At 53.2% G+C, this 19,278-nt stretch overlaps 1 protein-coding gene across 2 annotated transcripts in view; it reads right to left on the reverse strand.

Moving 5' to 3' along the window:
* Positions 1 to 292: 292 nt before the first annotated feature.
* The window catches only part of LOC116956467 (uncharacterized), a 31,434-nt gene continuing 12,448 nt past the window's right edge, over positions 293 to 19,278 (reverse strand). The window contains exons 2-5 of one of the 2 annotated variants that reach the window (XR_012930318.1): positions 12,668 to 12,857; positions 11,594 to 11,740; positions 5,600 to 7,683; positions 293 to 5,521 (exon numbers count right to left, since the gene is read on the reverse strand). Coding sequence is in view for 1 of the 2 variants with exons in the window: in XM_032978130.2 (XP_032834021.2) it covers positions 7,263 to 7,683; positions 11,594 to 11,740; positions 12,668 to 12,834 (735 nt within the window). In the remaining variant the exon portion in view is untranslated. Of the gene's footprint in view, positions 7,684 to 11,593; positions 11,741 to 12,667; positions 12,858 to 19,278 lie in introns of both variants that reach the window. The other variant, XM_032978130.2, reaches the window with a different exon arrangement.

The following is a 19,278-nucleotide window of genomic DNA, read 5'->3' on the forward strand; positions in this document are numbered from 1 at the left end:
AATGCAACTTGTTCTTCATGTTCTGCAGATGTAGATGCCACTGGTTCTTCACGTTCTGCAGATGTAAATGCAACTTGTTCTTCACCTTATGCAGATGTAGACGCCACTGGTTCTTTATGTTCTGCAGATGTAGATGCCACCGCCGCCGTATATTGCATGGCGGTTGAACTGGGAAACTGGACATACGAACCAGGTTTGTTTGTAGCTCTGAAAGTTCATAAGTGGAATGTTCGTAAGTAGAGGAGTCCCTTTAAAAAAAATGTTTTTAAGTTGAAATGCTGCGTACACCACGTAATGCTTGAACGCCGCGCGTTCGTGAATTGCAGTTTTATTTACAGCAACATAAATACCCAACAGCGAGGAGGATACACACAGCTCTCTCGAGGTCACTGCTGAAGTTCTAAAAACTCGATCTAAGCTCTGGACTTGGTGGTCTCCCCCTCGTACGGTCGGTCCAGCATCGGGCATGCGCATCGTACGTGTTCGCCTGATAGCCCTGTGAGCCATGCGGCTCTTGACTCGGGTGCAACGGCAACAAACAAAGACCTGAACAAAGAAACATGTTTAAGAAGGTGAGGGAACCACTGGGCTATACTGCTGAGTAGCGGGGCACAGACGCGGAGGATTTACGAACGGTAGTTGGAACTTCCGTCCCGGTGTTGCGAGCAACGGTGAACACCACTGTGGCAGCATCCCCAATCAGTGTAGCTCACACATTCTCATGATGTTCTCGAAGGACGAGAAGGCTGAAGAGTTATATACATCCGTCAAGTCTACGCCGCTAACGAGAAACGTCGGAATACATTTTTACTTTTCGTTTTGGTCCGACAAGAATACTACTTTTCCCGATGCTTTCAATCGTGGCAGGGGAATTCTTTCCTGCGCTTTGTAAGGAAGCAAGATGTCGCGGGATTTTAATAACGCACCACTTGTGCATGTGAAACGGCAAGTCAGATTGGAGAAGATCTTTGGAAAATTCATACCTTGTCAACCCCTTATCAGTGCCTGCCTCATTGCAGACCAATTCAGACCGTATTGATCACCCCGTGCCCACTTATAAATCTCAACGTTCATCCTACAAAGTCCCATCACAAGGGAGAAACACAAATTTGCAAAAAAACATTTGTTTGCACGTATTAAGACGGCCGTACACCGAATGGAACAGAAAACTCAATATCCCTGTGCATGAATACAGAGCAAACCGTAATGGGTTGACAGGTATTAAAATTACAGTTTACACCGAAGCACCGTATGTACGTGTTGAATTTCTTTCGCACCGTACGTAGCTATCATCGGAGGTGCACCAATAATAACTACGCTGTGTTTGGTTGGTGGGTGGGGGTGGCGCTTATTGCAGACGCTGAGGACAGGCACCAGCAACAGCGCCGTGGCTCGTCACGTGCAGCGAGCGTTAGCGTGTGATGGTTGATAACTTTTTTTTTTAATCTGTAATTTGTGTTTCTCACGTGGACAAATACGCGATGTTGTTCACGAGCGGCACAGTTTGGCGCCCGAAAAGTAACTCGGGGCTTTGAAACGGGGGAGCCAATGGGAACACGACGATCGCTTAACGAGCGATTTTCTCTTAACGAGAGATTTTCTTATTCTTAGCTCTTTCGGTAAAGTCACGTTGAAGGGAAACAATAAAATAATAAAATATATAAAACAATAAATGAGCGTTTTTCTCTTAACGAGCGATTTTTTTTCTTAACGAGCGATTTTCTCTTAATGAGCGATTTTCTCTTAGCGATCGATTTTCTCTTAACCAGCGATTTTCTCTTAACCAGCGATTTTCTCTTAACGAGCGATTTGCTCTTAACCAGCGATTTTCTCTTAATGAGCGATTTTTTCTTAACGAGCGATTTTTTCTTAACGAGCGATTTTCACTTAACCAGCGATTTGCTCTTAACGAGCGATTTTCACTTAACGTGCGATTTTCTCTTAACCAGCGATTTTCGCTTAACCAGCGATTTGCTCTTAACGAGCGATTTTCGCTTAACGAGCTATTTTCGCCCAACGTATATCGCTCGTTAAGCGGGACACGCCCGTCCTGTATCGTTGCAGTGGCTAGGAGATGTTAACTCCCTCGCAAGGTATACAGGAGGTCGTGGGTTCGATCCCGACCCTGACTACTGCTGCTGTATATTTGGAGTTTGCGGTGTCTCTCTCTCTCCACTTGGTCGCGTGGATTTTTCTCCGGTTTTCCCTCTCCACGTTTAGAATCAACATCGCTCGTTCAGAGTATTTGGCAACTGCGACAAAATTCCGACTCGATGTTGTTGTTAAGCCCACTTCGTCGAGCACTCGTTGGTGATGGCCAGGATGGCTTCTGAAAAAAATAGCTGTATCGCTCCGGTGGGTCTGGCCTGTTCAAAAAGTTCAACTTAGTACCGTCTCTTTTAGGAATCGTCAGCAAATTGGGCTTTGCCATGCCAACCAACACACGAATAGCAAAGCTGCATGACGGGGGGTGACGGAGGGGGGAGGGGGGTGGAGATATTGGCAGAGATGGGGAGCTGTAGAAATGGAAACATCTGGGCTGTAACTGGAGCGGACAATTGCAGGAGAAAGTCTTTTTTTTAAGACGTCTCACCGTCAACGAGATGAGTCTGGCACCCGGAGGCCTCCGTCACTGCCACGAGTTCCGTACACGGTTGCAGGCAGTGCCGAATTATCAGTAGCAAAAGTAGCTACATAATGTAGTAGCTACATATACTACACATGTAGTAGCTACGGGCCCCGCACTTTCAAGGGCCCCGCGCTAAATGCTTTCAAGCTATCAATTCCGGCTCAGTGATTCTGCACTTGCTCTATTACTATAGTACTATACCGCCTTCAACTTTTATGAACGACCGGGTGTTTTAAGGTTAGCAATTTGTCGAATTATCTGGGCTGTATAGCAAATAAAAAATATACAATTACTTTACTGTGCAAGTTAAACATTTGTGTGTGTGTTTTTTTTAATTTAGGGCCCCTTTATAACATTTGCTACATGCCCCGCACGAGCTTCATCCGGCACTGGTTGCACGACCGAGTGTTGGGCAGCCAGCAACATCGCCAGCAACATCGCCAGCAACATCGCCAGCAACATCGCCAGCAACATCGCCAGCAACATCGCCAGCAACATCGCCAGCAACATCGCCAGCAACATCGCCAGCAACATCGCCATGTCCCGCAAACGAAGCGTCTGTCGCGCGCTTTAAACAACAACAACAACCCATCAAACACGCAATTTCAACATCTTCTTAGCTCTTTCGGTAAAGTCACGTTGAAGGGAAACACTAAATTAATAAAATATATATAAAACAAGGTGATGACCGTTTGTGTTATGGTCGAAACGTGAGAATTTGTATTGTTTTATATATATATTTTATTGTTTCCCTTCAACGTGACTACCGAAAGAGCTAAGAATATGAATTACTGCAGTCACGAAAGCTTTTAATCAAAATTTCAACATCGTTACGGGAACGCGCGCGCCTTTTGCTCCAGAAGTGAAACGCAAAAATACAAACTCATACACCTTTGGTTCTTTCGGTAAAGTCACGTAGGTAGAAAAAATATAATAGATCGTAGCAATAAGCAATCGTCATCAGGTCACAGACAACTACAGTAAGAAGAAAACTGCTGGAGGGAGGTTTTTTTTTCAGCAGTTTTCACTTTAGCAGTTTGTTTTTTCCTTGCTGTGGTTGTCCCACCTGATGACGATTGCTTGCGTTTCGATGGAAACGTCGTGATCTGTTATGTTTTTCCTACCCACGTGACTTCACCGAAAGAACCAAAGAGCGTGGATTCCTGCAGTCACGAAAGCTACAAATCAAGATTTTAAAAAAACAAAAATGGATTTATTTGTTTTAACGAATTGAATTGTAACAATTGTGACGATCTCGGACGTTCCTTTAAGCCGCCCGTCGGTTCACAAGGCAACGGGCGTGAGAGCGACTTCCTCTCTCAAAAGCCTCACCAACTCTTCTCCACCATCGCCAACTCTTTTCCCTCCCCTCGCCCCTCCACTCCTTCCCGTCCCTCCCCTTTGACCGTTTCGTGATCCCCTCTCGGTTCGCCAACATCGCTGCTGGCGCTCATTCCCCAATACCTCGCAGCACCACCCCCCCCCGCCTCTCCTGCCCAAACTAAGTTATTCCGTTCTGTCATTCGTTTTGTAAGCCGAGCGAAGGCGCTCCAGAGTGGTGGATTTCGATTCGATGGACCGGTCCAGAGTTTGCTTGCGTTGCAATCCGATGCTGCTGGAATCGTGGCGCTCCCGTCAAAGGGTGAAGGTCCGTGCTGCTGATGGGAATGCGTCGATGGCCTGAGTCCATTCGTCCGTCATTCTTCAACGTTGCCAGGTTTTGTTGTTTCGTTGTTCACGAGAAAGAACGGATGAAAAAAAACCAGCGGCAAATTGGCAGATCCCTTGTTTCCTTTTCTTTCACTCTCGCCGCAGATTAGGGCGCTGTGCCACGCGCGGTTACACCAACCACCACCAATCACCACCAACCAACTACCACGACGCAACACTACCACCAACCACCACCAACCAACCACCACGACCCACCACCAATCACCAACAACCAACCGCAACAACCCACCAACACCCATCACCGCCAACCACCACCGCAAACTACCACCAACCACCACTATCCCCAGACCACAACAATGCTTCGTGCCTCGTGCCAGATCCCACAGCTGTTGCACGTGACCTCCCAAGGCCACGTGTTGACTGTTGCACACCGTTCCACAGTCAACACGTGGCCTTGGGAGGTCACGTGTTGACTTGCACACCGTTGCACAGTCAACACGTGACCATGGTCTGATGAGGTATTGCTGTGTAGGTGAGACAACCTTCAAGGAGCACTCTCATCACCACCAACGTCTGATGAGGTATTGCTATGTAGGTGACAACATCCTTCAAGAAACACTCATCACCACCATCACCACCAACGTCTGATGAGGCATTGCTATGTAGGTGACAACATCCTTCAAGAAACTCTCATCACCACCATCACCACCAACGTCTGATGAGGCATTGCTATGTAGGTGACAACATCCTTCAAGAAACTCTCATCACCACCAACGTCTGATGAGGTATTGCTATGTAGGTGACTCATCCTTCAAGAAACACTCATCATCACCACCAACGTCTGATGAGGCATTGCTATGTAAGTGACACAAACCTTCAAGAAACACTCATCACCACCACCACCACGGTCTGTTGAGGCATTGCTATGTAGGTGACTCATCCTTCAAGAAACATCACCACCATCACGACCAACGTCTGATGAGGCATTGCTATGTAAGTGCCTCATCCTTCAAGAAACACTCTCATCATCACCACCAACGTCTGATGAGGCATTGCTATGTAAGTGACACAAACCTTCAAGAAACACTCATCACCACCACCACCACGGTCTGTTGAGGCATTGCTATGTAGGTGACTCATCCTTCAAGAAACATCACCACCATCACGACCAACGTCTGATGAGGCATTGCTATGTAAGTGCCTCATCCTTCAAGAAACACTCTCATCATCACCACCAACGTCTGATGAGGTATTGCTATATATGTGACAACATCCTTCAAGAAACTCTCTCATCACCACCATCACCACCAACATCTCAGGCAGTGTCCCAACCAGTGCCGGATTAAGCTAGTGTGGGGCCTGTAGCATATATTATCAAGTGGTCCTCGATATAAAAAAACACGTAAATATTAAAACTTGCACAGTAAATAATTGTATTTTTTCATTTTATATACAGCCCAGATAATACGACAAATCGTTAACCTCAAACGCCCGGTCGTTCATAAGAGTTGAAGGCGGTATAGTACTATATTAATAGAGCAAGTGCAGGATCACCGAACCCGAAATCGATAGCTTGAAATCATTTAGCGCGGGGCCCTTTAAAGTGCGGGGCCCGTAGCTACTGCATATGTAGCTACTACATATGTAACATATGTCGCTACTACATATGTAGTAGCAACATGTGTAGTAGCTACATGTGTAGCTAAGTAGCTACATAGCTACATATACAGTAGCTACATATGTAGTAGCTACTCTTGTACATATATAGTAGCAACAAGAGTAGCTACTACACGTGTAGCTACTAGGATGATGATAATCCGGCACTGATTCCAAACATTCCCCCTCCGCTCCAACGACCAAGTGGCGGAACGCGCCACCGCCTCCCTCCGTCTGCTCCCCCCCCCTCCCCCGTGGTAACTCCACATTCCCACGGCTTGAAGGTTCATCTCCACTCCGGCGAGATGTTATCTCCCTCGCCTGGCGTGCAGGTAGTCGTGGATTGTTCGATCCCGACCCCTTTGACGCCTGCTGCTGCTGCTGTGTATTTAGAGTTTGCGTGTCTCATCATCATCACGGTGGCTATGAGATGTTGACAACCTCGCCTGGTGCACAGGAGGTCGTGGATTCGACGCCTGCTGCTGTATATTTGGAGTTTGCGTCTCTCTCATCATCATCACGGTGGCTAGGAGATGCTGACTACCTCGCCTGGTGTACAGGAGGTTGTGGGTTCGACTCCGACCCTGACGCCTGCTGCTGTATATTTGGAGTTTGCGTCTCTCATCATCATCACGGTGGCTAGGAGATGTTAACTACCTCGCCTGGTGTACAGGAAGTCGTGGGTTCGATCCCGACCCTGACGCCTGCTGCTGTATATTTGGAGTTTGCGTGTCTCTCTCTCTCCACATGCTGGTCGCGTGGATTTTTTTAATCTTCTGGTTCCTCCGGCTCTTCCCCCCCCCCCTCTCCACATTTATAATCAACGTGTGTTTGTAGATTATTTGACCGCTGCTATAGATTTTCCGAACGTTGATGACAAGCGGCAACTGCTGCCCCCTGTGAGGCACGGGGGGTGGCCACGTGGCCCGGGCCGGCGCACGTGGCAATGCGACGCCAACTTCGTTGACCTATCGCCGTTTGTGATGGCCAGGTCGCTGCTGACAAATCAACGAGCTAAATAGCTCAGTGGGCTTTACCTGGGTGGGGTTCATATTCGGTAAAGTCACGTCGATCGGTGAAAATAACATAAAACTACTAAAGAAAATACTTTAAAAAGTAGGGTTTTTTTAGTGCGTTGCGATCGAAACGTCGTAGTTTTTTTTATTGTTTTCTTTGAACCTATCCACGTGACTTTACCGAAAGACCCACAGAATGGCAACAATTCCCGCAGTCACGAAAGCATTAAGTCAAGATTTACCTGGGGGGGGGGTTTAAAAACAAGCAAAAATTTGTTGTTGCAAAGTTTTTAGACAGACGGCCGCCGCTCCTCCTCCCGGCCCTTCGTCTGACGCGGCGTTCCATCTCCTCCCTCCTCAACGCCTCCCTCCCTCCGCCACCGCCGCCACCACCGCCGGCCTTCAGGCCACGCGGCCACGACTCGAGTGGCCGAGCGCCGTCTCCTCCTCCTCCTCCTCCGGCGTCGCCCGAAGCTGTTGGGGCTTCGCGTGGCCTTCCCGGCCGAGCGCTGCGGCTCGGAGCCGCCGCGGCGCTTGCCCAGCAGGCGGTAGAGGCGGTGGCTCAGATTCTGCACTTGGCACGAGCTCAGGGAGCAGCCGCTCGCCAGGGCGCCCCCCTTGCCCACGTGCTGCAGCTGCTGCACGTGGGCGACCTGGGCGGAGGAGGGGGACGCACGGCGCTTCTGGCGAGGGCTGCGTCGCAAGGTTTGGCTGTTTTGGAGGTGGTGGATGTGGTGGTGGTGGTGGTGGATATGGTGGTGGTTGTGGACGTGGTGGTGGATGTGGTGGTGGTGGTTGTGGATGTGGTGGTGGATGCGGCGGTGGACGTGGTGGTGGATGTGAAGGTGGAGGTGATGGAGGTGGTAGATATGGTGGAGGTGGTGGATATGGTGGAGGCATATGTTGGAGGTGGTGGTGAACATTGTGGATATGGTGGAGGTGGTGGATATGGTGGAGGTGGTGGATATGGTGGAGGTGGTGGATATGGTGGAGGTGGTGGATATGGTGGAGGTGGCGGAGGAGGACAGAGAGCAAGGAAGAGAGAGGTCGCGGTCAATTCGTTGTTTATATTTCTCATCGTCGGAATCCCAGGTGAGCAAACGAGGCGGTGCAGGTCTCCTGCCCCGAAGAAGCCAGTTGCAGCCATTCCTCGTTGCTATGGCAGTGGCGAGTCTCGCCGCAGGACTTCCCCACCGAATGGCATCCAATCACTTAATGCACCCTGGCCTGAGTTTGAACCCCCGACCCGGGATTTGAACTCTACGGATTTTTTATTTTTCCAATTGGTCACGAGCCGCTCATTTTCGACCCGTAAAGCCCGCCTTGAGCAGTCATCACCCTGGACCGTGCGATGCATCACAAGGCATCACGTGGCATCACGTGGCATCACGAGGCGTCACGAGGCATCACAAGGCATCACGAGGCGTCACAAGGCGTCACAAGGCATCACGAGATGTCACGTGGCATCACGAGATGTCACAAGGCGTCACAAGGCATCACGAGGCGTCACAAGGCATCACGAGGCATCACAAGGCATCACGTGGCATCACGTGGCGTCACGAGGCGTCACGAGGCGTCACGAGGCATCACAAGACGTCACAAGGCATCACGAGGCGTCACAAGGCATCACAAGGCGTCACGAGGCATCACGGGGCATCACGTGGCATCACAAGGCATCACGAGGCATCACGAGGTATCACGAGGCATCACAAGGCGTCACGAGGCATTACAAGGCATCACGTGGCATCACAAGCCATCACGAGGCATCACAAGGCATCACAAGGCGTCAAAAGGCATCACAAGGCGTCACGAGGCATCACGAGGCATCACGTGGCATCACAAGGCGTCACAAGGCATCACAAGGCGTCACGAGGCATCACGTGGCATCACAAGGCGTCACAAGGCATCACAAGGCGTCACAAGGCGTCACGAGGCATCACAAGGCATCACGAGGCATCACAAGCCATCACAAGGCGCCACGAGGCATCACGAGGCATAACGTGGCATCACAAGGCGTCACAAGGCATCACAAGGCATCACGTGACATCACAAGGCGTCACGAGGCATCACAAGGCATCACGAGGCATCACGCGGCATCACAAGGCATCACAAGGCATCACGAGGCATCACGAGGCATCACGAGGCGTCACAAGGCGTCACGTGGCATCACAAGGCGTCACGAGGCGTCACAAGGCGTCACAAGGCATCACAAGGCATCACGAGGCATCACAAGGCATCACGTGGCGTCACGAGGCGTCACGAGGCGTCACAAGGCATCACGAGGCATCACAAGGCATCACGTGGCATCACGAAGCGTCAGGAGGCATCACGAGGCATCATGAGGCATCACAAGGTGTCACGAGGCATCACGTGGCATCACGAGCCATCACCAGACATCACAAGGCGTCACAAGGCGTCACGAGGCATCACAAGGCATCACAAGGCATCACAAGGCATCACGAGGCAACGCGAGGCATCACAAGGCGTCACAAGGCATCACAAGGCGTCATAAGGCATCACAAGGCGTCATGAGGCATCACAAGGCGTCACGAGGCATCACAAGGCGTCACGAGGCACCACAAGGCATCACGAGGCATCACGTGGCGTCACTAGGCGTCACAAGGCGTCACGAGGCGTCACAAGGCGTCACGTGGCATCACGTGGCATCACAAGGCGTCACGTGGCGTCACGTGGCGTCACGAGGCATCACGAGGCGTCACGAGGCATCACGAGGCATCACGAGGCGTCACGAGGCGTCACGAGGCGTCACGAGGCATCACGAGGCATCACCAGGCATCACGAGGCGTCACGAGGCGTCACGAGGCGTCACGAGGCATCACAAGGCGTCACGAGGCATCACGAGGCATCACAAGGCATCACAAGGCGTCACGTGGCATCACGAGGCATCACAAGGCATCACGAGGCGTCACGAGGCGTCACGAGGCATCACAAGGCATCACAAGGCATCACGAGGCGTCACGAGGCGTCACGAGGCGTCACGAGGCGTTACGAGGCATCACGAGGCATCACAAGGCATCACCAGGCATCACGAGGCGTCACGAGGCGTCACGAGGCGTCACGAGGCATCACAAGGCGTCACGAGGCATCACGAGGCATCACAAGGCATCACAAGGCGTCACGTGGCATCACGAGGCATCACAAGGCATCACGAGGCGTCACGAGGCGTCACGAGGCATCACAAGGCATCACAAGGCATCACGAGGCGTCACGAGGCGTCACGAGGCGTCACGAGGCGTTACGAGGCATCACGAGGCATCACGAGGCGTCACGACGCATCACGAGGCGTCACGAGGCATCACAAGGCATCACAAGGCATCACGTGGCGTCACGAGGCATCACGAGGCATCACGAGGCATCACAAGGCGTCACGTGGCGTCACGAGGCATCACGAGGCGTCACGAGGCATCACGAGGCGTCACGAGGCATCACAAGGCATCACGAGGCATCACAAGGCGTCACAAGGCATCACAAGGCATCACAAGGCATCACGAGACGTCACGAGGCATCACGAGGTGTCACGTGGCATCACGAGGCATCACAAGGCGTCACGAGGCATCACGAGGCGTCACAAGGCATCACAAGGCGTCACGAGGCATCACGAGGCGTCACGTGGCATCACAAGGCATCACAAGTCGTCACGAGGCGTCGTCCTGCACGGAGATCTCTGGCGCCAGCTCTCTCTATGCGACAAGAGATGCGCACGCCACTGCCCAGCGCAACAGAATGGTTGAGAATCAGAATATGTGTTTTTTATGCTGCAGGAGGAATCCGATGAGCTATGCACCTCTTTGTTTCTCTCGCAGATATCCAATACCAAATGACGCCTGCTGTATATTTGGAGTTTGCGTCTCTCATCATCATCATCATCACGGTGGCTAGGAGATGTTAACTACCTCGCCTGGTATACAGGAGGTCGTGGGTTCGATCCTGACCCTGACGATGCCTGCTGCTGTATATTTGGAGTTTGCGGTGTCTCTCTCTGATCATCATCACTGCTTTGGCTATGAGATGTTAACTACCTCGCCTGGTATACAGGAGGTCGTGGGTTCGATCCTGACCCTGACGATGCCTGCTGCTGTATATTTGGAGTTTGCGGTGTCTCTCTCTGATCATCATCACTGCTTTGGCTATGAGATGTTAACTACCTCGCCTGGTATACAGGAGGTCGTGGGTTCGATCCTGACCCTGCGATGCCTGCTGCTGTATATTTGCAGTTTGCGGTATCTCTCTCTCTCTGTGTTTCCCCATGATCGCGTGGATTTTTCTCCGGGTTCTCCGGTTTCTAGCCCCCCACCCCCCCCCCCCCCCCCTGCACATTGACAATCAGCATCACGCGTTTAGAGTTTTTGGCTACTGCTTCCACATCTCCACGTTACGACAACTTAGCCCACTTCGTTGAGCCATCATTTGCAAGCCAGCTCGCTTCTGTAAAAAAAAAAAACAAGAAGAGCTACGTAGCTCAGTGGGCCTTACCTGCTAAAAATGATATATATATATTTTAATAGCTAGTTAGAAACCCGAGGGACGGCTCCGGCGGTGATCCATCAACCCTCGCTGCTGCCTCCGCAACGCTCCATCACAAAAACGAAACAACAGTCACCTGGCACGTTGAGGCATCTCCGTGGGCTGTTCGCTGCTGGCGGAGATGGAGGAGTGAGGGTGGTGGTCGTGGAGGAGGTGGTGGTGTTGGAGTTGAGGAGGTGAGGACGCTGCCTCGTCCACCTCTTCGCATCGCGCGACGAGTGGCCTATTGCGGAGGAGGTGCGACACACGCAGAGACGAGGGTTGTGCCTCCTCGTTACACCTGGGGGCTTCCTTCATTCATTCAGTCCTAACAAGAGATGACATCATCCCATCACTCGTCATCCCACGTGCTTCATTCAGTTGACATCCCTAGCAAGACATGACATCATCCCATCACTCGCCATCCCACGTGCTTCATTCAGTTGACATCCCTAACAAGACATGACATCATCCCATCACTGGCCATCACACGTGCTCCATTCAGTTGACATCCCTAGCAAGACATGACATCATCCCATCACTCACCATCACACGTGCTTCATTCAGTTGACATCCCTAGCAAGACATGACATCATCCCATCACTCGTCATCCCACGTGCTTCATTCAGTTGACATCCCTAGCAAGACATGACATCATCCCATCACTCGCCATCACACGTGCTTCATTCAGTTGACATCCCTAGCAAGACATGACATCATCCCATCACTCGGCATCCCACGTGCTTCATTCAGTTGACATCCCTAGCAAGACATGACATCATCCCATCACTCACCATCACACGCGCTCCATTCAGTTGACATCCCTAGCAAGACATGACATCATCCCATCACTCGTCATCCCACGTGCTATATTCGTCCATTCAATCGGCGCACGTCAGAGACGCGACATTTTACGCGTCTCGTTCCACCGCCGACCCATGCCCCCGGCGTTTCGCAAATGAAACTCCGCCCCTTCAGCACGAGACACCCACTGACGCCAAGTTGGTCCGTGCGAGACCACTGCAAGGGGACTCGAATCCGCTTTTGGGGGGGTAGGCGCGGGGGGGGTGGCGAATGTCCAAACCCGCGACCGTCCCGACATCTCCGGCACAGCGAGTCGAGGCTCACCATGCCCCCCCCCACCACACCCCAACCACACCCCCACGCTCACCTTGAGACGCGACCTGCTGTAGGAATGTTGAGCATCGACCTCGAGGGGCTGCGGGAGTCAGACGTCTCCGGCTGGCGGCAGCAGCAGCAGCGGCGGCGGCAGAGGGTAGCGAGCAGGAGCAGTCGGCAGAGCCACGCAGCGCTGCGCGGGCGGTGGAGGAGGGGCATGTCTGCTTGGACGCTCCCCGCCTCTGCCGCACAGCGCGCACGGACATCGCCGGCGTCATCTCAGCTGCGTTGAGTCTTCTTACAAGTCGTCGACATATCTCTCGGCTCACGAGACCCCCCCCCCCATCTCTCCCCACCCCCCCCCCCCCAAGAGCCCTGTCTAATATCTGTCATCTTCACTGAGGATTTTATTAATCGAATTTGGTGGCGGCGGTGGAGGTGGTGGTGAGCTCAATTTTCTTTTTTAAAACTATATCATTTACTTTAGCTCTTTTTTTTTCTCAGAAGCGACCTGGCCAAATTACTCGTCGGGCTCTTAATGTGGAGGGGGAAAGCCGGAGGACCTGGATATAAACTCCATGCGACCGTGGGGGGAGAGAGAGAGACACGCAGACTCCAAATATACAGCAGCAGCAGGCGTCAGGGTCGGGATCGAACCCACGACCTCCTGTATACCAGGCGAGGTAGTTAACATCTCCTAGCCACCGTGATGATGAGAGAGAGACACGCAAACTCCAAATATACAGCAGCAGGCGTCAGGGTCGGGATCGAACCCACGACCTCCTGTATACCAGGCGAGGTAGTTAACATCTCCTAGCCACCGTGATGATGATGAGAGAGACACGCAAACTCCAAATATACAGCAGCAGCAGGCGTCAGGGTCGGGATCGAACCCACGACCTCCTGTATACCAGGCTAGGTAGTTAACATCTCCTAGCCACCGTGATGATGAGAGAGACACGCAAACTCCAAATATACAGCAGCAGGCATCGTCAGGGTCGGGATCGAACCCACGACCTCCTGTATACCAGGCGAGGTAGTTAACATCTCCTAGCCACCGTGATGATGAGAGAGAGATACGCAAACTCCAAATATACAGCAGCAGCAGGCATCGTCAGGGTCGGGATCAAACCCACGACCTCCTGTATACCAGGCGAGGTAGTTAACATCTCATAGCCACCGTGATGATGATGAGAGAGAGAGACACGCAAACTCCAAATATACAGCAGCAGGCATCGTCAGGGTCGGGATCGAACCCACGACCTCCTGTATACCAGGCGATGTAGTTAACATCTCATAGCCACCGTGATGATGAGAGAGAGACACGCAAACTCCAAATATACAGCAGCAGGCATCGTCAGGGTCGGGATCGAACCCACGACCTCCTGTATACCAGGCGAGGTAGTTAACATCTCATAGCCACCGTGATGATGAAAGAGAGACACGCAAACTCCAATATACAGCAGCAGGCATCGTCAGGGTCGGGATCGAACCCACGACCTCCTGTATACCAGGCGAGGTAGTTAACATCTCATAGCCACCGTGATGATGATGATGAGAGACGCAAACTCCAATTATACAGCAGCAGGCGTCAGGGTCGGGACCGAACCCACGAACTCCTGCAAACCAGGCGAGGTAGTTAACATCTCATAGCCAGCACAACACAAGGCGCTGTTAGCCAGTAGCACCTATGAAGGCCGACACGGGGGTGAGTGGCCAACACCACGCCCGGCCGCCTTTGTCTCCCTAGTGCCAATGCTTTTACATATCGCACCAGGTACTCATTTGAGGCTGAGTCGACCTAGGGGAGGCCCAGGACCGGTTCAGATAATCGTCACTGTTGGGGGCCGTGAGCGGGAATCAAACCCAGATCGCCGGGTTCATAGCGCAGCGTAGCCCTAACCGCTACACCACCGCTCCCCACACGCACAAACGCACACACAACAACCGCCATTCGCGACTAAGTTGCGGTGACGTCACCACGACGCTTGTACCAGGCTATGTGCACCTTGAGGCCACGTGAAGTGTCGAATGCCCGCCGGCAGGTCACGGGGCAGACCCAGGTGCCACGTGGTCGACTGACTGGGATGACTGAGATGACTGGCTAATGCACCACATGTGCCCCCTACTGTGCCAACCTGCTGTGCTTTAGCCACGCGGCGTTCCGCTCGTTGTTGTGAGCGTCGCTCCTCCGCCCTCCGTTGTTGTTGGAGGGCGACTGCCTCCAACTGCCCAATAGCGTCCTTCACGAGCCTCCTCCACAGAGGCCGATCTTGACATCGCTGGTACCAGTCATCGGCAAGTCCACTCAGCTCCACGTCCTCCTGTACCACGTCACTCCATCTCTTCTCCAGCCCGTGCCGCGCCCGTTTAGCCCCCTCGATCCGGCCGAACAAAAGCTGTTTGGGCATGCGGTGGCTGGGCATGCGGGCTACATGGCCCAGCAAACTCAGCCTTGCCTGCCGGAGGAGCTTACACACACATAGACACACACACACATACACACTCACGTGCACGCGTACATGTTTTTAATGTTATTAAACTACATAGACATTGGCATGTATCGCTGCTGCCAATGTTATATGTGGAGATAAAATAATAAATAAAATGTAACATAATTAAAATACACAAGGGTACACGCACACACACGCAGACAAAGATCCCCCGTATAGCCTTAATAGACTGTTGGGGTAAGTGCTGTTAGCGAGCACTTATAAAGGCCGGCACGGCACGCGAGGGGATGGGTGGCCAACACCACGCCCGGCCGCCTTTGTCTCTCCAGTGGGCAGTGGCGATGTTTACACATCGCACCAGGTATTCATTTGAGGCTGAGTCGACCTAGGGGAGGCACAGGACCGGTTCAGATATTCGTCACCGGGGTTGGCCGTGAGCGGGAATCGAACCCGGGTTGCCGGGTTCGCAGTTTCAGCGCGCTAACCGTTACACTACCACACACACACAGACACACGCATAGACACACACACACAGACACACGCACAGACACACACACACAGACACAACAACAACCGCCATTCACCACTAAGTGGCAGTGACGTCACCACGACGCTTGTGCCAGGCTATGTGCACCCTGAGGCCACGTGAAGTGTCGAACGCCCGCTGGCAGGAGGTCACGGGGCAGACCCAGGTGCCACGGGTCGACTGACTGAGATGACTGGCTGATGCACCACCTGTGCCCCCTACTGTGCCAACCTGCTGTGCTTCAGCCACCCGGCGATCCGCTCGTTGTTGTGAGCGTCGCTCCTCCGCCCTCCGTTGTTGTTGGAGGGCGACTACCTCCAACTGCCCAGTAGCGTCCTTCACGAGCCTCCTCCACAGAGGCCGATCTTGACACCGCTGGTACCAGTCATCGGCAAGTCCACTCAGCTCCACGTCCTCCTGTACCACATCACTCCATCTCTTCTCTAGCCCGTGCCGCGCCCGTTTAGCCCCCTAAATCCGGGTGAACAAAAGCTGTTTCGGCATGTCGTGGCTGGGCATGCGGGCTACATGACCCAGCCATCGCAGCCTTGCCCGCCGGAGGAGCTCATCGATGGGACCTTGCCCAGATCTTTCAAGGATTTGTGAGCTCCTCACACAATCCAGTCTGGTTAAACCCAGGATGGATCGTAGGCAGGCCAGCCTAAATGTTTCTAACCGGCGAAGATGTTCCATTAGGGGGGTCCACGTTTCGCAAGCGTAGAGAAGGGAGGGAATTACCGTGGCTGAGAAGACTTGAAGCTTAGTGCGGAGCGACAGACCAGGTAGCTTCCACACAGCGTTACGCAACCGATGAAAAGATATTGCCGCTCGACTGATTCGGAGTGAGACCTCTGCTCTTAAACTGGAGCCGGTCATAAGCACACTGCCCAGGTATGGGAAACTCTCCACTCTCTCCACAACTGCCCCATCACCGATTGGGAGTTGTGGAAGTGGAGTGTCCGATGGTACAAAATACCCAGGCAGGTGCTTAGTTTTGGTGGGGCTAATGGTAAGGCCCCACCTCTTAGTGGCACGCTCCAGTCTCAGCAGCAGCGTCTCCAACTCCTCCTCTGAATGAGCAGCTATTACCAAATCATCAGCATACATAACGTGGTTGAGCAATAGGGAGCCATCCCTTGACCGCACCCGGGCATCGATCAGCCTCCCATTATATCTGCACCATATGGAGATTCCCCCGGTACAGCTATTGAAGGCTTCATGAACTATGTGGTCAAAATAAATGTTAAATAATGTGGGAGCCAGAGGACATACCTGTCGCACCCCAAGGTGTACAGGGAATGGCTCTGACTCCCGGCCACGTAGTTTTACCCGGGCCCGCTCACCATCATGAAGGTCCTTAATGATCGTGAGCAGAGGGTCAGGTACTCCAAAAGCACGAAGAACAACCCAGAGCCCAGGCCTACTGATGGTATCATAGGCCTTGACCAGGTCAATAAAGCAGAGATGTATGTCTTGTTGGAATTTCCTACACCTCTGCTGTAGCAGACGGACAGAAAATATGGCATCTGTGCAGGACCGCCCTTTCCTGAAACCGCATTGGGGCTCCGCAAGCCTCTCCTCAGCGTGCCTGGCAAGGCGATGTTGAATAATCTTTGCCAGGACCTTTCCCGGCACACTGAGGAGTGAGATCCCCCTGTAGTTGTTACAGTCTGTGCGGTCCCCCTTCTTAAAAAGGGGGACCACCAGGGCATCCTTCCAATCCTGCGGAACCCGTCCAGTGGTCCAGACTGTTGTTATGATGTCATATAGGGCAGTCTGTGCACAATCGCCACCCTCCCTCAGCATTTCGCTTGGGAGATCATCTCTGCCCGCTGCCTTTCCTGGTCTCAGACTCCGGATCGCCCTCAGTACTTCCTCAACAGATGGCAGCTCAGCCAGCCACTCACAGGGGGTGACTTATTCCAATATTTGAGGCACCGCAGCCTCAGCAGGGTCAGACACACACGCACAGACACACATATAGCCTTAACAGACTGTAGGGGCAAGGGCTGTTAGCGAGCACCTATGAAGGCCGGAACGGTACACGAGGGGGTGGGTGGCCAGCACCACGCCCGACCGCCTTTGTCTTCCTATTGGCAATGTTTGCACACCGCACCAGGTACTCATTTGAGGCTGAGTCGACCTAGGGGAGGCCCGGGACCGGTTCAGATAATCGTCACTGGTGTTGGCCGTGAGCGGGAATCGAACCCGGGTCGCCAGGTTCATAGCGCAGCGCGCTAACCGCTACACTATCGCTCCCCACAACAGACACACACACAGACACACACACACAGACACACACACAGACACACGCGCACAGACACACACACAGACACAGACACACACGCACAGACACACGCACGCACAGACACGCACGCACAGACACACACACAGACACACATATTCTAAGTGGCACAAGTTTGCTCGAAGTATAAATCCAAGCCGCTCGCCCCAACAGATGTTTATAGCCGGTGCCACGAGACCATTGCTAAGCCAGAAGCGTTCAGGGCACAGCCCGGCTGAGAATGCCGACACTCAAACACTGCTGTAGGTAGACCCGAGACACCGCCACCACCACAACAGCTTCCACCACTACCACCACCACCGCCGCCACCACCGCCGCTACCACCACCACCACCGCTACCACCACCACCACCGCTACCACCACCACCACCGCTACCACCACCACTACCGCCACCACCACCGCCACCACCACCGCTACCACCACCACTACCACCACCGCCGCCGCCGCCACAACCGCTACCACCACTACAACCACCACCGCGACCACCACCACCACCGCTACCACCACCGCCACCACCACCGCTACCATCACTACCACCACCACCGCTACCACCACCACCACCGCGACCACCACCACCACCGCTACCACCACTACAACCACCACTACAACCACCACCACCGCCACCACCACCGCCACCACCACCGCCGCCACGACCGCCACCACCACCGCCACCACCACCACCACCGCCACCACCACCACTACCGCCACCACCACCGCCACCACCACCGCCACCACGGCCTCCACTTCTAGAGGCGGCAGTGGTGGTGGTGGTGGCAGTGGTGGGAGTGGTTGCGGTGGTGGTGGTGGTGGAGGGAAGAATCTCGAGAGAAGGTTGTTGGCAACGCAAACAACAACAACAAGAGGCATTTTGTCGAATTCGGCAGTAAAAATATAAACACTACCACCGACTCCATAGTTAAAGAGTCCGCCAATGTCACTGTGGGTTGTGTGTGGTGGTGGTGGTGGTGGTGAATACGAGGCGGTGGTGGTGGTAGTGGATACGAGAGGGTGGTGGTGGTGGTGGTGAATACGGTGGTGGTGAATACGAGACGGTGGTGGTGGTGAATACGGTGGTGGTGGTGAATACGAGACGATGGTGGTGGTGGTAAATACGGTGGTAGTGGTGGTGGTTGTGGTGGTGGTGGTGGTAAATACGGTGGTGGTGGTGGTAAATACGGTGGTGGTGGTTGTGGTGGTGGTGGTGGTAAATACGGTGGTGGTGGTGGTGGTTGGGTCTTTCACTGCACATGACGGTCCGAAGCAGCAGAGTCTTCAATGGACCGCAATGCTGATCCGGAGACCTAGGTTGCCGACCTCTGCCCATGGTGAACTGGACTCCCATGGTGAACTGGACTCCCATTGTGAACTGGACTACCATG

The sequence above is a fragment of the Petromyzon marinus genome, chromosome 65 (genome assembly GCF_048934315.1).
Source record: "Petromyzon marinus isolate PM22_M1 ecotype Great Lakes invasive population chromosome 65, UKy_Petmar_22M1.pri1.0, whole genome shotgun sequence".
Classification (NCBI taxonomy): domain Eukaryota; kingdom Metazoa; phylum Chordata; class Hyperoartia; order Petromyzontiformes; family Petromyzontidae; genus Petromyzon; species Petromyzon marinus.